This window comes from Anticarsia gemmatalis, chromosome 12 (genome assembly GCF_050436995.1).
Source record: "Anticarsia gemmatalis isolate Benzon Research Colony breed Stoneville strain chromosome 12, ilAntGemm2 primary, whole genome shotgun sequence".
Classification (NCBI taxonomy): Eukaryota; Metazoa; Arthropoda; class Insecta; order Lepidoptera; family Erebidae; genus Anticarsia; species Anticarsia gemmatalis.
In genome coordinates this window covers 4,850,054-4,877,108 of record NC_134756.1, presented here as the reverse complement: position 1 = coordinate 4,877,108, position 27,055 = coordinate 4,850,054, and the positions used below count along the sequence as shown (strand labels likewise).

The window sequence follows — 27,055 nt, the reverse complement described above, 5'->3', positions numbered from 1 at the left end:
TGCAATATGTACGAACCTGAGAAACGCAGTCAAAACCAACCTGACTGCTGCCCGTGGACCTCGCGATGAAGTCTCTTGCTATGCTGGTCACCACCTGACCTCCTGTACCGCTTAAGAAACTTCCCGCCGCGTCCAGGAACGAAGACCTCCCGTACTGAGCCGTATCATTCCCGTTATCAAACCTTGCTATTGATTCTTGGTCATCTTTGAAATTGGTCGGCGGTTTCTCTCGAGGAAGCAGCGCGTTTGTATCATAACTTTTCTTAGGGTACATCTTCTTCGCATACTGAGGCGAGGAGTACGCACCGGAGTGTTCGGCGGAAACGATGAAGGCACTAGATAACAGTAACAAGTAAATTGCAACCATTTTGTCCGGTGGTTGAAGTGCAACTGCGGGTTGGAACAGGTAGTGTCCACAATGGCTGCCTCTAGTTTGTGGTGGTTTGTCAGTGTTCCGTTGTTTTATCTCTTCCCGGCTTCTTTTGTTTGCACGCACGATGACATCTCGTAATGGGTCTATTGTTGTTGCCTTTTAGTGGCGAAATGACGAATTCGAATAAATCAAATGAATGGGTAAATGTGTGCACTTACATAAGTGTGTTATAATAATGTCTTTGTTATAATATTAGGAGTATTTTAACGTACTTACCTACATTATTAACATACATAGTTGCTGCATGTTTGATAACAATATGGTACACCTTTAAACACGTCTTTTGTCTTGCAGAAACCTAAACACTAAAAATAAATAGAGACTAAAAAGACGAGTTAAAATAAACAAGACGTTTAATTCTTACACAACTCAATTACCACATAACCAAACAAAAGTGTCAAAAATAGTAATGGCATTAGTTGCATTCATAGAAACCAAGAGTATTCTGTGTTGTATGTAGGTGATGACGTTAAACGTAGTGGAACACCTTTGTTTACGTGTTTTAGTTCCGTAACACAGACATTTGGGACGCTGCTGTAATTGTGACATAACATAAGACATACAAGACATCACGATGTTGATATTGACATGTATCTGAACACATATTGTTCCTCGTCATGCACTGATTTGTTGTAGTATTTATTTCATTGAGCGTGCAAAACTTTTTAATTGGTAGTGAAGCGTGTCGATTGTCTTTTTTAAGGTTAAAGATTAAGCTAACACTAATTTATGAGAATTAAATATAATAAATATTCTATTTTTGGTGCGTAGTACTCTTATGGCAAGATGTAAGGGTGTGAGCGAAGCGAGGGTAGTTTTTAAACATCGTATCATGTGGCGTTCTTTGGCCTCTGTTTACACCTGTGAGTTAAAGGCGTGATTTAATGCGTATTTTAGACACTTTTAGGACATTACCGGGCACTATTATGTAAGTTCATAATTTAACTTTCAAGATTTCTTGAAATCTAAGCTTATATCATTAATAGGTAGAGTCATTTAAGCAAGTGGCTACATTCTTTTCCTGGAAGTAAGTACCTACCTAGTATTATTTTTCAATTGCTTTCCTTATTTCAAACTAAGTTACGAGAAACGATGAGTTATGTTAATACAATAAATGATTGCAACAGTTTAGTAGCGGGAAAGTGAATCTGTATGAGAAAGTCAAATTGACTATGATAGCCGTTTACAATGAAAGAGTAAGTAAAATGCACTGAACAATGACGTATACACTTATCTGTAAATGCTTGATTGTTATGCCTTCTGTAACTTCAAACAGTAAATCGACGTCATACTAATGGCAGTAGCACTGCGATTCAGTGGTTCCACGTTTCAAACTCTACAAATATATAAAATATTTTTTTAGGGTCAATAGAAACAGTACCTAATTTGCGTATATTTTGTAGAGCATTAAGCTAAAAAGAATATTTTTCTCCTCTAGATTTGTATTCTACGTTTAAGGAAAACTTACTTACTTACTCCGTTGGCTCAACGACCCAAAATGTGTCTTGGCCTCCGACACGAGAGAACGCCACTTTGCCCGATCTTTGGCCACTTCTTGCCAATCACCGGCTTGAAGCTCCCTCAGATCCGCCTGTTTAAGGAAAAAAATACATTAAATTATTGATCAGCTTAATCTTATACACGCAATATATCCCTTTACATAGATCTATCATTTTAGTAGGAGTCTGACTAAACTATCTTGTTTTAAAGTCGTGCTGACCTCTAGTGGTGATTTTAAAAACCATTAACTATCACACAATATTATCTTACGTACCATAGACATTTAGTAGTTCGAACAAGATATCGCAGATGGCGCTAATTCGACCCTGATGGTACTGGTAAAAGTTTTATGAACCATCAAGAGATGGCGGTAAAAGCAATGTATTTTTTATATTCGTTTTTTTTTGGAAAACACAAAAAGAATTAAAAGGTTTTTTAATAGTGGTACTAACCATTGACTTCCAAAATCGAATTACTTATTTCATCTATGTATCTACAGAGCATAACTCGATAGACTTCAAAATATTTCGAGTCATTAACGATTTTGTTAATTTTACTAGAACCTTCAATTCACTCACAAGTGTTTCAGAAATTTTTTGACAGGGTTATTGACCGTAGCGGATATATATTCGAATTTGCCGGATCAATGCGCTTACCTGTCCGAAGACTGTTTTTCAAGACCAACATTAGTAGCTTAACTTACCTATTTTACGGATATAAACAGAAAAATATACATATGGGTGGCTACCCTTCGTTAATAAAGTGAGCTATAATTTGCTGAAATCCTTTGTGTAGCGGACCGACTTAATACTTGGTACTTTCCTCATTACATTAATAGCCTGTAAATGTAGGTAGGTACTATACCAAACTCATATTTGGCTTTTGCATCAGTCATGTGAAAACAGAAAACGTTAAACTTAATATCTAAACAGAATTCCTAACCATACATTCAGTAAGTACAAAAAATCGAAATCCTTTACATTATATTTCCTACAGTACTGTCTAAGTACGTAATGCATTAGCGGCCGATGGTCGATTAAAGTAAGAGTAGTGTAAGAGAGAGCGTCGATAAGCATTCGAAGTTCATCGGTCGTGTTCACGGTCACTGCAGTTGTCATAATGCGTTTAATATTATATTAAAGTGCTGTGCAAGGGTTGACTAGTGAAAACTTTGAAGGTTAAGGTCATTTAGCCGCGGTTTTAACACTTATGAATAGGAGTGAGATTGCCTTTCTTGTTCTGCTACATGAAGTTATAAGTAATGCATGAAGACGACTGTAAAAATGTTGCCCAATTAGCTATCTAGTACCAAGCCAAATGTATAAGACATTCTTTAGGTGAAGGAGCACTTAAAGATAGTTGAAAAACTAAAGATAGGTCATTAGGTAAGTGTTAAAAAAGATGATCCGTGCCATTTTAATTGCACTTAACTAGGCCTGTTAATATGAATGAATGACAGAAGTAACCAACTGATATGAGTTGAGACAAATTAGATACTTACTTAACTATTTATGGGCATTATTAATGAACAACTAGATTGACCTATAGACACAAAGGTCAATAATAATCATAGACTTACAAATAATAAATAAACCCTTACCTCACAAGTGCAAAAATAAACAAGGAAAACCCAGAAAATGTCAAACAAATCCCAAAAAATATACCCAAGTGACCTTTAGCCGAGGTTAGTTTGAAAAGTTCAAAAATATCGGGCAGCCCTAAGCTACCGGCGCTGCGGTGTGTCTGCGGTGGCCGTGAGAGCGCTCGGTGAAAAGTACCGGAAAGTGAAACCAGGTACCGAGCCTTGACCGTCACGCAGTCGTTTCAACTCAAATTCTAAGTCATAAGATTGTTATCTAATGCGAAGTAAAAGTGTCATCACTGTTTTGAATCAACTTTATGACATTGCGCGAATTATGCACGGGTCACTGCGATTGTGAAATGTAATTTAGTTTTCTTTTTTACGATGCAACAGTTTGTTATAGGCTGTTTCCAGCTCCATTTTCTTGTTCTTTTAAGATTACCAATGTAACGAAAGTGAATAATTCCTGGTAGTTCTTATTCAAACCTTGGCTATAGTGGCCGTCACTGGCCGTCTTCTTCTTATCGTATGATCAGTGGTCAACCTAGTGCCAAAGTTGTTCAAGCTGCTCGAAGGTCTTTGACGTGGCTTAACGACTATTATTTTAATGACAACAACCAGGATCGACATTTTACGTTTTTACGTGTCCTCCGAAGTACGAAGACAAGTTCAAATACCACTTTGCGGTCACCCATCTACGGAATGACCGCGCTAAGATTTGCTTAACCCACAGATCGGTGAGCGCAAATGGCGGTGACACTGGGTTAAGCTCTACCTCTGAGATTTTTTTCTACCAAGACTCTAGGTTCTACATAAGAAATAGTTTTACTTAAAATTAAGTTGAATTTAAACTATAGTATACGAATCTATTACTTTGATAATTTTGCTTAGACTTACAAACAAGATTTAAGTATCTTTGATGTTGAAAATATTGTAAGTAAGTAGCTTAAGTTTGTGATTCTAGCTACCGTTATCGTTAAATGAAAATCGTGTAAAACTCGTTGAAAAGCTTTCACAAGTTGTGTGTAAAATATTATTAATCTTATCTAAAATATGGTATACCAATTAAATAAATTAATTTACAAGAAGCAGATAGAAGGTTGAAAACTTTGAAACACTCTTCAAGTTTGTTTACTTAACATTTTAGATCAATAGATGTTTTATCTATTATACAGCTGTCGTAGTTTTAACTTCAAAGATATTACATCTATATTCTATAAGACAGATAATAAATTATTCATATAGTCTGACAACTTAGTAAGAAGCTTGGTGTTAACAATTTAACTAAACCAAAATATACTATAATGATAATAAATTTAACCGAACAATGTCCCACTGCTGGGCAAGGGTCTCCTCCCGGAGTGAGGGAGAGGTTAGGTCCCGAGTCCACTACGCTGGCCAAGTGCGGTTTGTACACTTTGCATACCTTCTAAAACTGTTCTCAGGCATGCTTTCAGGTTGCATTACGATGATTCCCTTCACCGTTGGAACACATGATAATTCTTTCAAATGCAAATCAACTGCACAAGTTCGTGGGTTACTGTGGTTCTAAATTCTGTATTTTGTGTACCTTTGCCAGCTGCGGTCCTTGCTAAGACTCTCTCTAAGACTAAGTTGTTGGACTATACGCAGTTTTGACAGTTTATCGCTATCATAAAATTATTTTAGTATTTAAAGTGTTACTAGAAATACAAATTAGAGTATGATTTCAATATTTTATTTTGAAATTATGTGAAATACTGGAATTCGCGCATTTCATTCATTTGATTTATCATTTTTATCGTTTCTCGAAATCGAACTAATGATTGTATGCTTCAATAAATATTATTTCATATTTTGTTAGTAAGCACTATGTTATTATATACTAAGTTATGTCCACGAACTCGTCTGCGTGAAAAAAAAACTTGATGAAAAAGATATAAGCTATCTCTGTACCATATATTATGTATCAAAACACTATTATAGTTTTGACGTGATTGAGTAACATACATCCATAGGCCACCCAAAAATCCAAACTTTCGCATTTAGGTAGGTTAAAGTTCTTAGAAGTATAGATTTACATTATATTTTGTTGCTATGTACTAAAATCTTTCTTTCATTATGTTGTAACAGTGAAAAACAAACAAGACCTCATCTTACTATTCAAATAAAACATCCTACAGTTTCATAACACTACAATCACATCCTGAGATATGTTCTCACAATTTATATTTCGGTGGAAAGTGTTATTGTCTCTTACATTTGTAACAATTACGCTTTCGAGGCGTATCAGCCGTGATGCAATTGTATTCGGCCAGTGTAACGACCACTACGTAATAACCGTTAGCTTTTAGGCTGAGAACACAACCGCTTACGGCTTACCGCACAGCTTACAATGAAGCCGGAAGCGTGAGCGAACAATTGACAGAAAGTTTATTGTGATAGTGTAGTTGGTGATAGTTATGATCAAAATAAAAGATATATTATATTTATTTCAGATAAAATAGGGTAAGTCTTATCCGCTAAATTTAGGCCCAGTCTATGTTGCCTAGGGTAGGCATATGGGATTTGATCACGGGGTAAAGGCCAGTGTTTTATTTTTGTTTAAATGTTTTAGTTAACAGTTTGAATCGATGTTAATACAATTATTCATATCTACGAGAAAAAATATATAATATTAATTTACCTTCTTACTTTTTCATAACTATATTGCACCGCCATTGCATGGAAAATTTACCGGAAAGCGTAAACTCAACGTCTGTAATCATGAAAATATGAAAATTTAAAATACAGCAGTGGACTACCAATAACACAATTAACGCTTAATAAATACTTCGGAATAATGAATTTCATTGGAATTCGAATTCCTGAAAATTTTGCACCTTCCACACGTTCATTTACTGAAGGACAATAAATACTATTTGCATTGAATTATTTCGTGTATTGTCATTTAAAATATTTTGACCACAGAATTTTACAAAAGCATTTACGAAGTCAAGTTCCAGTAATTAAATTATAGTCTTTAAACACAAATTATTCACAGGAAAGTTTGAAAGAATTCTTAAATCAATGTCAAAAACAAATACCAATATGAAAAGTAAAAGATTATGACTGAATAAGAAATTATACAAGTTATCCTGCGTAAGTTTGTATAGCATAACATCATTACAGAAAATCTACAATGAATGGCCGAAGCTTCCGGTCGCTATTGTGTCCTATGCTCAAGATTCGCAAAGAAAGCGAGTGCGCGGGCGCCACAACAATAGCACAAAACATAAACAATTCACTGCAGTAACCGCTTTCTTTCTTTTATTTACCACAATAACTATTACGTGCACTGACAGATACGAATACACAATATTCAAATGCATTTGTTTTTATTTAGAGTCAATTTGAATACTGAGGCTGGTACTTAGAAGTATGCTTTTTGCTCAATCTAGAAAAAAAAAAATGGTTTCTAGGATTGATATTTCGTTTGTCAATTTAAAACGTAGATGTAAGATATTGTAGTGCCCACAACACTCAAAATTGTAACCGTAATATGATCTTTTAAATAATAAAGTATTCGTACCCAGATACTCAGACTTATTAAGTTTTTCGGAGGTTGTTTTTTTACTTAAGATACTGAAAGAGTCTCGACTTATAATATTTTTTAGATACTTATCCATTTCGATGCAGTGTGTTGCGTACAAGGTGTGGGGTTCTGTAGTCTTCAAACTAGACAAACAAAACGAAAAACCCTGCTAAATGTGATCAACAAAGATTGGTGTTCAAGCCTACGATTTTCGAGCCTTAATTAACAAGCACTCGTGACTCTCGTATATGTCCTGTAAAAAGGGGTAAACGCCCCTTCCCAATCCATTTATTATCAACCAACCAGTCTTTGATGACTTTACCAGACATTTTGAAAGCATTAAAGTTTTTAAACTATTGCGGCACATAGTATCAAAATGATAATTTTAAAGGTCCGAAACGTCGGGTATTTAATTTGTTACCCTACGTTCCGGCTGACTTACACCACCTTAGTCGCGGGAGAGCATTACTGAGAATTACTATACATTCCTATGTGTATGAGGGTTTTTCATTCGACTAAGGAACTCCAACAAACTTGGTACTATGTACCAGCTCGGATGGTGGCAAGTTATCTTCGGTCACGGTCACGCACCCGACACTTCTGCCAGTCTCATTTAACGCCAGCCACTCCTTTATGCTTTCTACAACTGCAAACGACGACAATATGATTTCTAAATCATTTGTTTAGCTCATTACTGAGATTAATTGATTAGGAATGTTTTAATCACTGCCTCTGTGTTACTGATCACGAAGTCTAAGTTTCATTCCCTTTTCTAATTTATATTAGAATGTTTAAGTAATAGTAGTCCGAAGTTTGGTAACGTGCCCGGTCATGGCAATGGACTCAGTCAGATTGTTAATTTCATGTAATAGGTACATGGAATTAACAATATCAATGGCGAAAGGTGGTCTTTTCTTTGTATCTTTCATTCATACATCTCTGACCTCATCTTCGAGACTAACAGGCGTGATATTATAAATGTATATCCCTAATTATTTTTTAAATACTTGATACAAGTGGTTATTTTTACTGCATTTTTCCTCCTTTGGCTTTATCTTCATCTACTTTCAAAATCAGTGTTACTGTTCTAATTCGATAACTAGTTTCAAGACGTTATAAAGATGCGTGTATCGGCATAAATCTAAACTTAATATTGGATCTCATTATTTTTAATATCTTCGCTAATTAAGCTTGTGCCTAAATAAAATGAATAATTATTCATAAATATTTAATTAGATTTAAACTCATAAAGCTGGTTTTGCTTAATTATTTTTTGCGGTTCTTGATATCTCGGTCAATTTCTAGTTCACCCGATCTAGGACATAAATATATGTTACTCTTGCATTTAAATTACTTGAACATTCACTGAAACTATCCAGTTTATTGAACTACAGTATCCCTTATAAATAGAACTACATAGTAAAATTGATTTTCAAGGAGAATTGACGTCGGCCGGTTGTAAAAAACCAGCCACACTTAGCACATCACAGCATACAAGTAAAATAGCTGTACTGACGTGGAATGAGGTGAAGACTATGATGATATAGACCAATAATGAACACAGCTAGAAGTTATATTTGTAAGTAGGTATACAAACATTCCGAAGTAAATGACTGGAGCTATTCTTAGTAAAATCTCCGTACGAGGCTCAATTATTGTACAATGACCCACTACGGGTAATTAAGTTTTTTGCTCGCGTGTGATCAATGTAATATGACAATATACGAAGAAATTTCTAATAACCATACGATTACGTTGTTTTACTAGCAGTTCCTTTCTCCAACATGAAGTTTTCTTATGTAACGATCAAAATAACGCCGGCTATTTGTTGACTCTGTTTGCTAAAGTGACCACCATTTTGAATGATGATGACGAATGATGATTAGCGAAACTTCTTTTATTAGTCTGTGACCGAAAGCCGGCTTTAACACTATTACTTTAATGTGTTGTTGCTCTAATGTTGGGCAATAATCGTCTTGACTGGGGAGCTTTAGTATTTGACAAATTGTTAGAAATTATTTGGGTTACTTTTAAATTTCATTTAGATGGTTTGATTTATGAGAATTGGGTAGTGACTATCCTAGATTTGAGAATAATTACGCATCTCATTTTTATTTATAAATCATTATTGTAAGTATGATAAAGCAATGGATACTCTTGTACACTCACTTTCCGTAAAGTTGTAGTGTAAGTGAATTATTCGATGAGAGATCGGTTTGCGCGTTACCTGGCAAATACGCATCAACACAAATCTCACTTTACCCGTAACATTAAAAATGAAATGCTTCAATTCGAACCGGATGTCCTCGATTCGTTCTAGATTACATTTTAAACGTCAATAAATACCGGAGAAAATGTTCTATTGACGATATTTCATATCCACGTGTAAGGAGTCCGGAGTCCGGTAAAAGTGCAGTGTACAATTAGAGCGAAGTTGATCCGTCTGCAGATAGGGATAATAAGTGGCTTCGCTATTATGGAGAGAGCAAACACGACGTGGGGGAAATAGACTACGAGAGAGTAGATTTAGGTCAACATACGTTTAAGAAAGTTTGCCTTGTAAGATTATGTCAGACTTACACTGAATTAGGCAACTTCGATGATAGAAAGGGTGTGCTGGGTTTATTTTTCGGTAGATTGAAGTTTGTATTGTTCCGCTTGAATTTTAAGTCTATTTGGCATTGTTGACATTGAAAGAGGTTTCCTAAAAGTGAGTACTGATGGAAATTAACAACCTCACAAAGATTTTTTTTTTAAGTTCGTTGTCCTAATAAATTGGAAATTATTTTTGGCGTCGCAAGTAAATATGGTCTTTTAACAACGCGGCACATAAATACTCGCAAATGCATTGCTTTTCTCCTAGATCGTTCATCGAGATTTATTATACATTATTGTATTCATTTCTTTTGTAGTCATTGTACCTTTAGATAAAATCATAATTTCACTGAGTCGTGTGTGAACTGCAAAACTTTCCCATTTGGTACCTATGGAGAAAATATCCCATAAAATGAAAAACGGTTTCACCCGAGCGCGGGTCACGGAGCCGAGAGTCGCGATAGTCAATTAAGATTGTCGTCGGCAAACGACAATCGCCACATAATTATCTCGCTCATTCGTCGTGACCGTACTGAATCAGCATTGCATTAGAGCGCAGGGAGGGTTAGTGTGCATCCACTATCAAAACTATATCAGTGGGCTGCGGCGACCGCCAGCGCTCAGTACCCGCGCGCATTGCCCGCGCGCCGACACGCGAACAAACGAAAGTGAAAATAAACACGATGAAAATAACAGTGCGACTATTTGTTTTTTACGTTTTTGCCCTTGCGCTTACCAACTGCGATGACCCGACACAGATAGAGAAATATGACAAGAAAATGAAAACATACCAGCTCGATGTACCCGGAAAAGACCCAATCACGATCATAGAAAAAGCTCCTGATGATGTAAAACCTGGTCAAGATAAATGGGAGGAGATCGCTTTTGAACATAACAAAAATAAGGACGACGTGGAAATGAAGAATCTTATGACTCATATTGTGCACGACTTGGACGGAAATCGACCCAGGTGTTATGGGCCTTCTTGTCAGGATGGTTACAATAACGAGGAAGATGAAGCATTCGACGATTATGTATTGACAGCCGATAAACTCAAGGATTACGGAGATTTCCCACAGGACCGATTACAAGCTATTTCCGCCCTCGCTGCCAAACTGAAGAAGGATAAAATAAAAGCTGATCGTTATACCTCGATGAATAGTGATATAATCAATAACGAAGATCAAAGTGGTAAAGTTTATACTACATGGAATCGGTTGAAAGTTAAACAACACAAACATCCCTATGATGATAAAGACGGTTGGGTGACTTTGGAGCCAGTTGCGTGGTCAACAAGTAAGATATCAAAATGGAAACCAAACATTAAAAAACAAAAACCAAATCATTGGAACGACGACGACGACCGTTTCCCGACTGACGAGGACAGATTTCCTTCCAGTCAGGAATCTGGGAATAGTTACAGCTATCCTCAAAAGCGGCCTGCTGTACCTCGTCCTGGATACATTAATAACAAGTTACATGTGCCTCAGGAATACGATTCTGAGATCCCTTCAAAGCCAACCTGGAATAAACCTCAGCAAGCGACTTACCCGACTTCATGGGCTCCCGATGAAGGAAGACGTCCACATAGACCAAACTGTGATAATCATGACAACTATCCTAGTGATGATACGGTGTTCTACGGCATGTCAGATTCAGTTTTGACTGATAACCGACCTCCTAACTTCCCATACGAGTACGAAGCTCTCCACCAATCACCAAGTATGTCTCAGAAGCGTCCCTTCAGAAAACCAACTCAAGTAGTTTATGCTGGACCGCCTGATTATGACAATGATCGAGTCTCTCGTCCACCCTACGGTGATGGCCAATGGGTATTGTTATCTACAACTAAAGGATACAGGAATAAGAAGCGACAACGTTCTTTAAATCCACCGCCACCCCAAGCTGACGATCGTGCAGACTTATCAACTATGACATCACATCAAGCTGTAGCTTTGACAGTATTACCTGTAGATAAAGCGCATACAAATATGACGACATCTCACGGAGGCTTATTGGAAGTAGAAAAAAGCTTTCAAACTGTGGAGGAATCTAAACGGGACATGGATAAAAGGCACGACTTAGATGTTGCTGCAACACAGTTCAGACCTGTTAAATCAAAGAACAGGGTATTGAAGAGACGTGTTGTATCTAACGTTTCACCAGATTCTTCGACATTATTAGCAGCTGTTGGCGCCGGCATGGTGCCCGCAACCATGGCAATGGTAGTCCCCATGATGCTTGGTAAACGGCGAAGAAGAGAAATAAGTAGAACAGAAGATTCGGAAATAGACAATTTATTATATAAATATCGACGATAAAGTTTAGTTACATAAGATATTTATTAACTATTTAATAAAATATAATTTATTTTGAGTGGATTGTAAACAAGTTGTCTTCGAGTGATTGAGTTAGTACGATTGTGATGTAAACATAGTTTTGTAAAATAAGTTTTAGGTATTATTAACTTATCTCACTGTTATTTGTAAGACCGTTGTGATTCTCAAGTTGTGTTGTTTTGTATTTATTATTTATTTTATAAATAAAGGTGTCTTTGACTTACAAAATAAATGATTTTAAAATATTCCTGTAGTCTTTTTTAAACTTGTCACATACTTTGAACACATTAGAAACTTCAGAATACGATCTGATACAGATCTTAACATTTTGATAGCAGCTTTTTTGGATTGGTCCATACATTAACTGATGACTTAGATTGATAGTACGTTATTGCAATCTATGCTATCAAACTTGACATTAACATTTAACTTTCATGTCACTAACGGTAATTTTACAGTTGTACAGGATACAAAATACATTTTGGCACATAATAAAACGTAACTTGACCTTTCATTTCATGTTAATGTTCTTCTTAATGTTTGCGAGACTTTAACGGTCGCCAAAATTTTGTTGACGACTATAACTTTTTTAACATCATTATTATTGAAATTACTTTTGTGTACTTGAAGTGAGCGTGTGACGTAACATTTATGGCCAGTTTTACCACTGTCTGACAAGTTCCTATTAAATGAATAAGTCAGATAACTTATACAAGTTTTGTTTTAATTTTCAATTAATCAGAAAGATAAGCCATGAAACTGGGTGGTACCCCCGGTTTCTGAAGTACATTTAGCGGTAGTTTATCTATTCAATAGCGTTTAAACTCATATAAAAAATCGCTAAACCGGGGGTAATTTTTACTATTAGTCTTATGCATAACAAGTAACATAGTATAGAAACAGATCTTTGAACTAATCAAATTGTAACTAACTTCTTTACACAACTTATTATATTTCATAAAAGTTATATTCTCCACAATGAAAACATTTGGTCCACTTATATTAAAGTTCAAAAATAAAACAAATAAGTATCTACACATCCGCAATCACAGTATAAACATACATATATTGATCACTGAGTGCTTGTGACTTGTGTCTTAGAGAGAATATTAAATCAATATGTGTAATAAACTTCTCCCGGTCGACAGTAGATGTTTCCTGTCCGGATCGCTTCCATCAGATATTTGACGCTGAACAGACAAATTATCAGGAGCACTGGAACAAACACACAAATGTATTAGAGCTTACTTCTATATCTTTATATATATAATTCTTCTGTAAGTGTGTATGTCACTGAACTTCTCTTAAACGACTGGACCGATTTTGATGAAATTTTTTGTGTGTGTTCAAGGGGATCTGAGAATGGTTTAGATTCACAATTTTGTCCGCTGGACAATGTTTTTTTAATTAATTTTCAATTTATTAGACAGGACAACGTGTGTCGGGTCCGCTAGTAGGCTATATATATATATAATTCTTCTGTAAGTGTGTATGTCACTGAACTTCTCTTAAACGACTGGACCGATTTTGATGAAATTTTTTGTGTGTGTTCAAGGGGATCTGAGAATGGTTTAGATTCACAATTTTGTCCGCTGGACAATGTTTTTTTAATTAATTTTCAATTTATTAGACAGGACAACGTGTGTCGGGTCCGCTAGTAGAATATATAGATTGAGATTTGCGCACGTGGACATCATTTACCTATTTTTAAAGTTATGATATGTTTACCGGCCTCAGTAATAAAATTATACGAACAAAATAGTTTCGCTGTGTTTAGTGGGAACAAGATCGCTTTAGTAACATTATAGGATTTCATCTGAGTAACAGAAAAAATCGAGCATGTGTTAATAATTTTTGAATGTACTTACTTTATAACAAGCTTGGTACAATGCTAGCATAATAAAATATTGTTGAATACATATTATGCGGAATTATATTTTGAGTTTTATATTGCTTTATGCAATGAAGCAAGTAAGAGAAACTATGTAAGGTAATTAACAGTGATTATTGTAAGGCGTTTAACTATCCGATAGTTCCTTACTAAAAACATCTAGTAATTATGGGCTACGAACTACGCAAGTGTTGAACAACTTCTGAATGCTTCCCGCACTTGTGCAATATGGAAATGGACTCACTGGAGTAGAGTTTTAGAAAATGTACCTAATGAAATCAAATTACTAACTAATATCTTAAACATGTACCCAAAAATGTTCTCTAGTCTCTGCCTACCCCTATGGGAAGAACGCGTGATTTTATATATGTATGTACTATGTAGGTATGTACTACCATAAAAATCCATCTAGTTATTTTAATATTATTTCAGGCCATTAGTCGAAAACCTTCCAATTTATTTAAGCCTTCTTAAACTTGAATTCGAAACGAGCAAATTGTTCAACGATATTTCCCGTGCACAATTCCAAGATCGCCGTTTTAGAAGGACCTAGTTCGTTATGATTGTAATAAGAAATGGTAAAGCCCATTCAGTTCACGATCAAGTGGAAATTTCAATTGGTAGCGGATCGGAATGAATTTCTATCGGATTTGAAAATTGCAGCTAGAAAGACTTCTATTTCATAATCTTCATCTCGAGAAGAAAGCGTTAAAGCAAAAGAGCGAGAAATTAGATATTAAAGTGATTATGATTACACTTTTTCTGCAATCAATTACCGTCTAGATCTTGTTGAAAAATAAAAAGTTAGCTGCATTCAGATTGCAGTGTTTATGTTTGAAAAAAAACCAATCTTTGTGGTTTAGAATGTTGATAGTAACAACCTAAACTTTCAAATGGCTAAGATCTTATGATTAAAACGTATAACATAACTAACGTTCCTGCAGTCTATAATATTTTTTCGAAAATATCTAGAGTTCTGAATAGGTTTACCATCTATTACTTAAGTAGTATTTATACACTCAAATATAAAATCAAAGTTAAGCATATATTGGTACTTACAATCGGACAGTGCAATTAATCCGAGTTGTATCCAGCCAGCAGATAACGCCTCCCACACGACCAATATTATAGAGAAGAACAAATGAAAGAAGCTGTACACGAAGAACGTCGTCACTAAACAGTGGTTTGCCTGCAATAAAAAAAAAAACATCAATGCATCTGATACTCGATTTTCTCCTCCATTTCATTTATTACTGCGTACGGAAATGGCGAGCCGTTTGGATCTGCCTTTGCTAGTGCAATACAATCTCTATCCAGATGTTTGAAATCAATACACTGTTGCATAGCTTATACTCTTCTAGGATTTGTTTTGTGAAAACAAGTCCCGTTTATTGGTATAAAAGTATTTATCTACGTAATTGCCCGCTGTTTCATTAAGCTATGCCGTAACACCAATCTTCGAAAGTATCATCTAGTCTAATAGTAGAAAATTTCTAAGAAAACTAATTTGTCTTTTAATTTATTTCATTTGATTGATATATAATATGGCCTCTCTAATTCCGCAATCTGTTACATAATATATTCGTTTGGTGCGTGCATCGCTCGTATTATTGGCTGAGTACATTTCGTGCTGTGCTTCGAATCGTATCGAGTCACGTCATGGTATAAAAAAGCTAAGTGGACCTACGTCATGTACAAGTGTACTTGCTACTTCAATCGAAGTGGTATTATGTCACTGTAAAATTACGATTTCTTGTGTTCACTCAACTGTGATGTCTGTATATTGTGTTATGTTAACGATATTCTTAAAAGATTTGATTGATTTTTTGTAAAATAAATGGTAAATTTCGGTGTTTCCGGGTTAATCTTGGAAACACAGTAAGTAGGTAAAGTGGTCAGTTCACTTTCCTAGGAGTATTAGTAAGAAAACCTGTGCTAAAATGTAAAAAGCTTCGAGTACTTTTCTTAACTTCTTTATATTTTACGCTGGAAAATTCCCTTGTAAAAATTTAACCAGTTAAAACTTTTGAAATTTCAAATTATACAAGCAAACTACGGTCCCGTACAAACTCGTAACTAGTTGATATTTTCTAATCAAACTAATGGATATAAATTGCGATTGGCCAGATGTGTTAGCACTTACAATTTACCCGCAACTGTTGTACAAACTTTATAGATTCGATGATATTGTTTACGTTGTGTTACACGTTTGTGTTTTCTGTTAACTTACTAACTTTACTGAGCTTTTCGGTATTAAGGCGTCAGATTGTTTTATTACGTAGTTGAAATTTCCTCACAATGTAATTATTACGATATAAATAATGTAATTGGACAACCCACCACACACGGTTATTTGATTCCAAACTTAGCAAGTTGTACTATCGTAGCTAAATAACTAAAAAAATACCTACTTATATACTTCTAAATACATAATTAGATACAGGTTAACAACCAGGCTCAGAACAGATCATCAGACATATGTCCCTGGTAGGATTTGAACCCACCCTATGGTTATTGCGACGAGGTGAACTCGTTAACCACTGTCTAACATGCAGTTAAGTTAGTTTTATTTATTAACTTAACGAAGCTTTTCGGTATTAAGTAAGGCGTCAGATTGTTTTGTTACATAGTCGGGATACAACGGGTGAAAGTAACTGCCATTTTGGTTTCTAGAGCGACCGCCTTATTGCCGTCATTGCGGTTAGGGGTTGGTTTTAAGATTGTGTAGTATTATAAGGTTTACCTTTAAGGAAATTCTCAGAGCTGTTTTGTGCAACTTAAAAAAAAGAGGAGAATAATGTTAACAAATATTGAATGCTCTTTGTTCGAAAATAAGTGACGTTGCCTTGACCGGATGTTTACTTTATAAAGCCTTAATGACTCACTATTTTCTTATTTAATTAGAGTACTTATCAACCCTTGACATACAAACATCGAATAACATGGAGTTGTATAATATCTGGTCTTTCGGAGAGCACGTAAAGCCGTGGGTCCTGCGCCTGACATATAAGTCAGGTAAGTTTAGCCGTCTCACCTATTAGAGTAAGGGAATAGAGAGTGGACCTGTGTGTTGTGCACACATTTAGACACCATAGATATAGTCCCGCAAAGCTGGTTGGTTTCAATGAAACTGCACGTCGTAGCCGAATTTCGGCCAGGAGGATATTATTGTGCACACAGTAGAGACTTTACATAAAGACCCGCACATTTTCCTGGTTTGGATAAAACTGGCCGCTGTAGTCTAACATCGGCCAGGAGAATGTTATTAATATCTTACCTTATAAGCACCACAAGTGAACATAATTGCGAATAGAAACAGGAACATTGCTATCGTGATGTAAGTGAGGTAATATGTGAGTACTATGATCCTCTCCAGCGATTCTTTTGATGAACCGAATATGTTCTCCAAGTTTTGAAAGTTGCTGAACTTTTCAGTCTTCTGATAGTAGTCATTGGTCAGGTTTAATAATAACTCGTATAAGTGGAATGCTACAGTTGCTATCGCTATTAACTGAAACAAAAAGGATTAGTTTGATTAGAGAATTAGTTTTGATTAGGAATAATTTTCGAACTCATTTAATTAGTCTATAAAGTTTACTATTAAAATTGAAAAGTTGGAATTTAAATAATATTGACTTTAAAATTCGTTTGTAGTTTTTTTAAGTAATATAATTATAATGTGAATAAGTGAGAAAATGGATTTAAAAACTACGAAATGCAAGTGATTGCTACACTCTAGGTAATTGAAAATTGAATAAACTATCAATTTATTTAACATGGGTCCTATTATAATCGTATTAAATAAGTTAATATTTATTGTTAAAGCTTCAGGTTAATGCATAAACTAATAGTACATATTGACTTATCAACGGATTGCGGTTAAAGCGCCTGCAATAATTATTACAGCAAAGCCGCAGAACGTCTACATCTGGTAAACAATAACCGCTAAGGCGTTAGCGAAATAACCTACATCTTGTACCACTGTTATAGATAATAGCTACTATAGTCAATCGATTTTTATCTTAGTATTTGAAAACTATCAGTCTCTAATAAATGTCATGTAAGGTCCGATTGGGTATATAATGTTTTGTCAAAAAATTATATGACTATTCAACTTTTTGGTACGAAGTTTACGAAATAAAGTATATTTTGTATTTGAATTAGCCTTTTCGCTTATTTACAGTTTTAACATTAATTGAAAGTCACAAAACACTGTTCAACTAATATGTGCTTACACGATTTTTATTATTAAGACAGCAAGGGTATTAAATAAGCTTTTAATATTGCTTAATATGAATAACACATGAAGGAGTTTCCTCGTACACTATTAAAATTAATATAAGGAGGAATCTCCATAAAGGTTTACTTCTTAGTAAAATTCCCTTACGATATTACGCTTCACTTGCAAGAAAAGGTAATATGATTTCCGAAATGAAGGCACTCCGTATACATGCCTAAGTAAATAAAGCAATACTTACTATCACAATGTATCCAAATATTATATTCCCAAGCCTAAGGGGAAAACAGAATAGAAACTTTCTCGTCATCTTCGCATCTATGTTTCTGTAAAAGAAATATTACTGGTAAAAAAATGTTCTACATTACAACAAAATAAATAAAACAACATACATCCTCGTTTAATTAAATATTAATATGTATTGTATTGTCTGCCTTCTTTTGTTTCTTTATGTATATATTTTTTTGACATTTTAATCAAATTGTTAGTTTGTCTTTTGTTGTAAGTAATTTTTGTTTTCGCTTATATCTTTTGTTGTCCATAATTTTATTTTTTTATTACCCGTTAGTTGCCTTTTTTGCGTTTTATGCACAATTCTACATTTTAAACTTAAATATTTTTTCAGAAACGTAACATTAAATATTTGTTTGATACCATCTTTAAGTTTCATTATGTTCGTAGGTATAGGTTTGTTGTTTACCTTTAGTACAAAATACGATAACTCAGACGCAATCCATATAAAGTCACGCAGTAAATCCCAATTAAACACCGATCGTATCACACATAATGATCTAAGATAACAAGATTATGTTCTTCACTCAGTAGTTATAATTTTCACACTACATTTCAATGTTCGATATCCACTGCCCTTTTAACACAGCACGCACGCAAAATCCTCTATACAAAACTACCTTTGCACAGCACACAACCGAAACGTTCGCTATCAAAGCACGATGTGCTATTTCGGTTGCCTAGGTACAATAAACAGCTAATCGTTCCGATATCTGACCATTTAAATTAGGTCTATGTTGTCGTGGGCTTATAATGAGTCAGAAGGTTCATTAAAGGATGGTTGTGGAAGCATCGTCACAGTCCGTTGAACGCTGTAAAGGTTAGTATGTAGGGAGAGGGGTCCCTGCGTCGGGCCAAGGCCGGGACTGAGTTTATAAAAAGGCTGCACGACCTCACCAAGTAGCTACTAGATAAAAGGTGTGTCGGCCTTCCTCTACTTTATATGCGATAAGAATTCTAAAGGGAATTCGGACGAGTCTTTGTAAGCTGATGAACACGTGTGTTGACTTATTTCAATAGATATTGTAGGCTAATTTGCTTCCTAGTTATAAGTACAAATAGGTGGCTTATAGTACTGCCACCGATAAGTACAAAAGTTGCCCAGACCTTTGGTAAACATGAGATTCTAACTCATAAAGATCACAGGGATGTTTTTATCTAACTGACTGACATATACATTTATCAGTTAATACACAATGTGCCATCTTCGAAGTCAAGACTATAATAAAACTTTATTGTTATCTCATAACACATGCAGAGAGAAAATATTGAACTACTAATTCTGCTACCTAGAATAAGACCTTAAGTACCGAGGCACAGAACCGTTTAAATTCTCAAACACCTTACTTGTAAATATTACACATTATACCATATATGTACCATAAAACTGAGATAAATATGTGCTGAACAAACCAACAGTGAAACGTTTGCAGTGAACTCTTACACGTGTGTAAATACTACCTATTTAAAACTCAATTCACGCTTGACAGATTTGCGGGCGTTACACCTGTTGCCCATTTTCATCAAGACACTTACTTCCGTAAGTAATGTTAAATTTTCCAAGAATTTGTTCTGGCATTCGGTGAGAAATTGAACCAGAAATGTTATTAGGTACATTGTCTATTAAACTGCGCTTCGGTGCCGCTAGATGTTGATTAACTTTATATTAAACTACCCAATTTTCGAAGAAGAAATTCAATGGCAAATTTATTCTGTAATATTTTTACGAAATCGAGAATTTTTGTTCCCTATTTTGTATCAATTTTAACACTTACCCCAGTTTAATGTTTAACGCAAATATTTGCGGCTTAAGCGATATAATTTTCTTCAAGATCAATATTTTACCGATACTCAACCTTACTTTGCAGATATTATGATAAACGTTACTATCACAGAATAAACTTTCGCTTGTACGTTTTCGAATAAATTTGCAAAATATCATAAAACACAACAATCTTTACCTTCTGCTTAAACAATAAAATGATCATCCTCCTAAAGTCGACTATAGTTCAACTCGAAGCTGTATGAAGTGTCATCAAACTATACAAATTTTAATCCTTCAAACAAAGTGTCTGTACACTGTCGTCCTATTTACATCAATTCATTACGTGAGTACGCTTAATGATAAGAGTTCGTGTACTTCGCGTCATAAAGCTAATACGCGTTGTAACATTTTCATAACTAATTTTACTGCCTATTAACATTCTTTGAAACATTAACTGGGTGCTTCGGGGACTATACGACGACTTTGTTGGAATAATATTATACTTTCAAATTTTATAACGGCGTTTTGATTTATGGTGTCTTTAATATTACACCCCAGTGCCACGATAGCGTAAGAACGTATTTAAAAAAAAATGTAATGAATAGTAAAAGTAATGCTAAATATGGTTTTAAATGATAAATCTATACTAATATTATAAAGCTGAAGAGTTTGTTTGTTTGAACGCGCTAATCTCAGTAACTACTGGTCCGATTTGAAAAGTTCTTTCAGTGTTAGATAGCCCATTTATAGAGGAATGCTATAGGCTATATATCATCACGCTGACCTTTTGTATTAAAATTTGCAAATAAATAATTTGAAAGTTTAGAATTAAATGTCAGTTAATTTTGTTTTTGAAATATTTCTAAAATTATGCTAAATTGATTCAAAATTTACCTTTAACTGACGCGACGTGATAATTACACAATGTAACAGTAAACAATGATAATTTAGATTTTTTATGACAGTTTGCGTTATTAAATCCACGTATTTGATTAAATAAAGCACACAACAGAAAACGCGCCATTGTTTCGGTGAAAACCTTATTCAATCACAGAGCTTGACATGAGAAATCGTAATTGCAGTAGTTGATAAAAAGTGTAGCGCGGTTCCCACAGGAAATAACGAGAATAACGGTTTATACTGAGCTGTGGAGGGTCTCACATACTAGTATGAAGTAGTTATTTTACTTTGATTCATTTAAAACTAGCCGCTTACATTGCCCTGTAGATATTAATTAATGTGTCTATGCCTTCGGGTAATAGTAGTTTCCTTTGGTGATTTATATTTACTTACATCTTCGTTCTTGCCTTTTATTCTAAGGTTTATTTTAAACGACAGTTTTGGGATGATACTGTTAACATTTATCACATTTCTCAAAATAATGATTTAGGTTTTTACTCTGCTAACAATCAATGTTTATTTACTAAATAAAATCAATAGCTACATTAGAAACGTAATTTATTGTTTCCTTCCTCAACTCTAGCTAGACTTATTTTTGTTATATTTTATTTAATAACCGTAATATTTAACCTACTACCTATTTACCTAACCAGCACATCGATCAGAGTGTGCATCGAGCTATGAACACACACTCATTTAATTACCTTTTTTTTATTTTTTACTGCCAGCATAATGCAGGACAATGATGACGACACAATGCATAATACATGCATCATGTACAGGCAGCGACAGAAATACGCCACCACATTTTCAATCGCGCTTTTTTGTATGAAAATCTTAATGTTATTATAGCTATTGGTCAAGAGACAGTACAAAGTGATTGTAAATTTATTTTGAAGTTAGCATACGGGACATTTTCTTTGATAAAAAGTAAGTAGGTACTTGTAACCGGCGGTCCTGTATGCCATTATGTTTGGATGTGAATGGGGCAAGATAAGTTTGTAGGAATCGTACCAAGTAGCGTTCTTTATCCTCTGCATGCTTCTATAAAAAAAAGGCGTGATTTTATGTAAGTAAGTACATACGTAAATATGCTTTTGAATATGTGACAGTGGATACATATTGTTGCCTCTAACCGTACACTTATGTGTATATTTAGTGATGCACATCACATGGCAGGTGCATCGTGTGCCAGTGCCATTTACATGACAATATGAACATCTGATAGCAACTGAGTCAGTCAAGTACGACGGGAATGCAAGGTAAAGTAATTATGTTGAGTAAAAGTAAGACAGGTGTGATGTCATACAAAGGTCTGCGAAATGGTAAACAGTAGCGCGACTACGAACCTCTCGTACTGAGCATTTAACATTTAAAGAAATATTTCAAAAGTTACTTCTTAAAAATACATGCCGCTTATAGTAAGATGATAATATAAAAAATTGGCCTTAAACTAAAGTGATTAGGTATCTACTATTTAGTATTGAGCCAGCTAAAACAATTTCTATATGGAAAATTGATCACTGTCCCTAGTGTATTTGCAGAAGACTAATTTGTCTAAGCAGGCAATTTTAAATGTCAAACGCTCGATACTCAGCTAATTTTCTATCTAACGATAGTATTGGGGCAATGTTGTTCGGATGAAAGCGTGTTATCAATATACGTTTTGCTGATATGACACTATATTCTGTCTCATATTTCGGCTTAATCCTTTAAAAATTACGAATGTAAACACTATACTTTTGCAACTTCACAATCCATAGATCGTAAAGTTGCTACCCTGTTACTCACTAAACATAATATAGTTATGTTTATAGATATATTATGTCTTAGCATTTGTGTGTTTATCCTCGTTGTTGTTATATACATACGTCTTTACATAGTCGTTGTTTATTGCATATTGGTAAATAGCAAAATTCTAAAGCTAATTAGTTACGTCTGCAATGCGAGATTCAAATTACTATTCAAGATCTATGTGCATTGTAAATTTTGAGCACGTGTTAGTCTCATAGTGTGTATTACACATTGTAACTTAGGATTTGTAAAAGGATATGTATCTTATCTTATCTTATCTTAGGGGTGGGGGTGCCAGTTAATGCCTGGCTGACACTTCGACCATTCCTGATCCTTTGTGTCACCCCCTCCTTTGCTACTCTAGACGTTGGGGGGCAGGGCAAAACTTATCAGTTTTGCTATGCACCCCACCGGAAGCAGCCTGTAGTCTTCTGGTTTAGGGTAACCGCATCCTAGAAGATCCATTCTTTTCCTTCCTAAAGCATCACACTCGCACAAAAGGATATGTAAAAAATGCCCTTTAGCGACATTGATATTTAACTGCAGCTTAAAATTTAGAATAGTTTGCCTATACATTTTCTTTATACTACTTGGCAGGAACAATTCTAAATTTTTATCCTTGGATTATTGTAATACTAAAAAATAATACAGGCTGGTATCCTTTATGTTGAATCCTATACAGCAAAACGTTTATTGCCAGACCCCAGTTTAATGTTCTATAAAGTAAGTTCTTAGACTTTTAAGCTCGAAGGATTAATCCAAGCACATATTAGCTAGAGTCTCGTAGAACTATACGTAAATGGGAAAGTGTGTTTACTTGTATAGATGTTTGTTACTTAATCAAGGCCAAACTATCAACAGATTTTGATCAGACCGTCTTTTCTTGTTTAACACAAAGATATTTTTTTGCTCCGGGAAATTCTTTCACGCGGGCAAAGTCGCAGGCAGTAGCTATTAAGTTCATATATATAAATACGATTATTGAAATAAATAGAGTATCTATACACTGGCATTAATAAAAAACTCCATCATATCTTCAATGGGTTTTAAAATTGTATGCATGTATTTAGAAACACTGCAGCTGTTTCATAATGAGGACTCAGTACGACATGTTCTTGTAACAGATTATGAACAAACATAATGATTGTACTGCAATGAGTTAATGATGTTCCCGCGACTTTAATGCCGTGGTATATTAGGATTATGACTAGCCTAGTTCATTGAATAAGACGCTATAATAACTCAGTTGCATTGATGAGCTTGAATTAGGTCGAATGCAGTAATTTGGCTATTAGTTTAAGCCCGTGACTTTATCCCTGTAAAACATTTTCCCACGGTAAAAACAGTGTCATATCAGTATTTTCTTATGCTTTTATAAAACTAGTTTCAAACCGCAACTTTTCCATTGTAAAAATTTACCGGGGATAAAATATTATCTCTAATAATTTAGATTATAAGCTATCTGTGTTCTTAATTTCATCTAAATCCGTTCAGTAGATTTGGGGTTATTGAGGAAAAAGCATATATTTAAACAATAAAACTTTTGCGTTTATAATATGGGTAAGATGAGGATTGCTTCTACGTCGGATAAACTATCAGAATATAAATATAATATTGCTAGGTTAATATGGAAGGATGTCGTTATAAAGTCATTTGCCTGAGACTTGTTTGCTGATATTAACGGGGCTTTAACGTAATTAGAATCTCTACCGATATATATTCATTTTTTGTAAAGGATACAAGGAAATTGCATATAATAATCATCTAGAAATCTATACTCGTCAAAATAATACTCGATGTTGTAAATGAAAAAGTTCGGATGTGTGTATAAATGTCACTCAATCATACCAAAACAACTACATGGATTTTGATAAAATTTAGCAGTTAGTTTAGATAGATAAACTCAAGGGATACTTTTTACCCCGTCAAATCTAGGCAGTCGAAGTTCTGACAAAAGCTAGTTATTTATAAGCAAGATTCATTAATACTGATAGTGCAATTACTCAACGCCGTATAAAATTAATTAATCTACAAATGAAATCAAATACATCTGTAGTATTTAAATAGCGTAATATAAGATTACGAAATGTCAAACTGTGTAGGAAAACTCTACGATAAAATGAGCGGTTTCAACATGACATCATTAAGACGAAAATAGGTATCCTTTCAAAATACTTATATACTCTGATAGATCATTTGAATAACTAGTTTTTCGAACAAACTTATTTTTGTAGAAGAAGTTACTAGGTAGTTGCTTGGCTACTATTTTTAAGTGATCGTGGTTAGAATCTAGATTCTAAGATTAATTTATTATGAATTTAATTAATTTAAATTTTACGATATTTTTATCATGTTTTTATCTTTTTCTACATCCTGTAACCTAAGCCATCTGAGAAAACCTGCGGACTACTTAACTGTTAATAGAAAAAATGTATTTTCTTACTACACTACTGATTCTTTTATACTTAATCAAGTATTTCAGAAACGTCTTATACAATAAATAAGGGGCCATTTTTGTGCAATTTTTTATCGTATTTCTCTTTTCTTATACTTTTACAGCCTTCATAACATTTCAATAGAATTTTGTGTACAATAGATAACTAACGTTGATACTTGCACGGCAGACACCAAAAATTAAACTCATTTATTCGATTGAACACTTCGTAATGTTCAAAATCTAATGAAGCACATAGGTAGCAACAATATGAAGTGATGATATTATAATTTTATTGGTAGTTTGTCTCGCCGACAGCCAAAGATGAGGTCGACGAACTGGTTTCATCTCCTATTAATTAATTCTAGACGTGTTTTTAAATATGAAGGTATATCGGAAACTGGATCTGCTTGAATAGTTAATGTTTTTCTATTGACGGTTTTCGATAAAGATTTCGTTAATAACAACTATTGTTAACTGAAGTGTTAAAAGGAAACTAATATCATAATAATATTACGTTTGCTATTCGTTTACTACAAATATAAAAATATAATGTTATCATAAGCATTGAATAACCCGAAATTAAATATGATTTCGCTGTCTTAACGTATTTAATATCCAAAACAAGTTAGTAATTACCGCTTAACATAAAGAAATACAAAGAAAAATGTCTCACCCAGTCTTAATTTACTCGAATGTGTCACTTCAGTATTTATATTTATTCCAACAGTCAACAAAACCGTGTCATCCTTATTCAAGTCACCTCACTATTACATCACCAAAGAATGCACTATTTAAAATCACTGGCCGAAAACACTAGGCTAAAGTAACGATTCGATTCGCGTGTTTAAAATTCGATTATTTAGAAGTTCGAATGCGGGATGCGCGAGCGCACGTTCGATATCTGGCTCGGTCGGTACGAAGACTCGGAGTCGCTTGGAGGCATACAGGTTACGTCATGGCGGCAAGGCCGGTCCGACGACGCAACCTACTGACTGCCCCGATCGGGGAATTAATCGTCACCGCAAGGTCAATACCGAAAATGGTACAATTTTATTTGTTCTGATGGAGTTCCGCCATCTTGTCGGTTAATTGCTCTGGACACTGAATACAAGGTCACGGCATCGAGTGCATCGAACTCCTCAGAAAACCCATTGTTTTATAAGAAACTATCAACGTTATCACGAAAACGCAAGTGAGGTTTACATTATTTTATTCTATTTCGTTGAATAAGTAAATGCAAGAACAATAGAAAATCTTATTTGTAGTTCTTAAAACTTACGAAGGATCTAATAATCTTCAAAATATAAGCCCGTTTTATACAACTGATAAAAGTAAACAGACATTATACTAAGCTGTATACAAAGATTGGGCAACAGTAATAAAACACAAGGAGATTAATCTTCTCTCATCTATAGATACGTAGATATTTGTTTCGTTACGCTTCCTAATTGCCCTATGAGCGATGCTTTGTGTCATCGCAGATGACCCCACTTACGTAATGTACTCGAATCAATAGTTTAATTCGTTAATGTACCGGAATAGAACATAAAGGGATGCATTTGACTGTGAAATTTAATGTAATACTCAATTTGATTAGTGCGATTAGCGTTGCATGATTGTACGTGAGTGCATTGACCTCCATGTCATCGCAATTAAATATAGAACAGTAGTCTTCCCTGAGAGAATATTATCTAGGTTCGTAATTAAAGTAACTTATCTGAAGTCACTAGTACATAGT

General features: G+C 34.6%; 2 protein-coding genes across 9 annotated transcripts in view; one reads left to right on the top strand and one right to left on the bottom strand.

Annotated features, from left to right (window-relative positions):
* The window catches only part of LOC142976965 (uncharacterized), a 28,629-nt gene extending 2,307 nt beyond the window's left edge, over positions 1–26,322 (bottom strand). Inside the window, exons 1-4 of one of the 8 annotated variants that reach the window (XM_076120606.1) lie at positions 25,991–26,322; positions 1,902–2,024; positions 650–1,769; positions 17–529 (exon numbers count right to left, since the gene is read on the bottom strand). In XM_076120606.1, the coding sequence (XP_075976721.1) occupies positions 17–367 (351 nt within the window). In that variant the 5' untranslated portion in view covers positions 368–529; positions 650–1,769; positions 1,902–2,024; positions 25,991–26,322. The remainder of the gene's footprint in view (positions 1–16; positions 530–649; positions 1,770–1,901; positions 2,025–25,990) is intronic. The other 7 variants (XM_076120605.1, XM_076120609.1, XM_076120610.1 and 4 more) reach the window with 7 other exon arrangements.
* Positions 10,242–12,247, top strand: LOC142976963 (uncharacterized). The gene has a single exon (XM_076120603.1). The coding sequence runs from the start codon at positions 10,347–10,349 to the stop codon at positions 11,982–11,984; it is 1,638 nt and encodes a 545-aa protein (XP_075976718.1). The 5' UTR covers positions 10,242–10,346; the 3' UTR covers positions 11,985–12,247.
* Positions 26,323–27,055: the final 733 nt, after the last annotated feature.

Coding starts and splice junctions, on each gene's coding strand:
- LOC142976963 (XM_076120603.1), top strand. CDS start 10,347: ATGAAAATAACAGTGCGACTATTTGTTTTTTACGTTTTTGCCCTTGCG.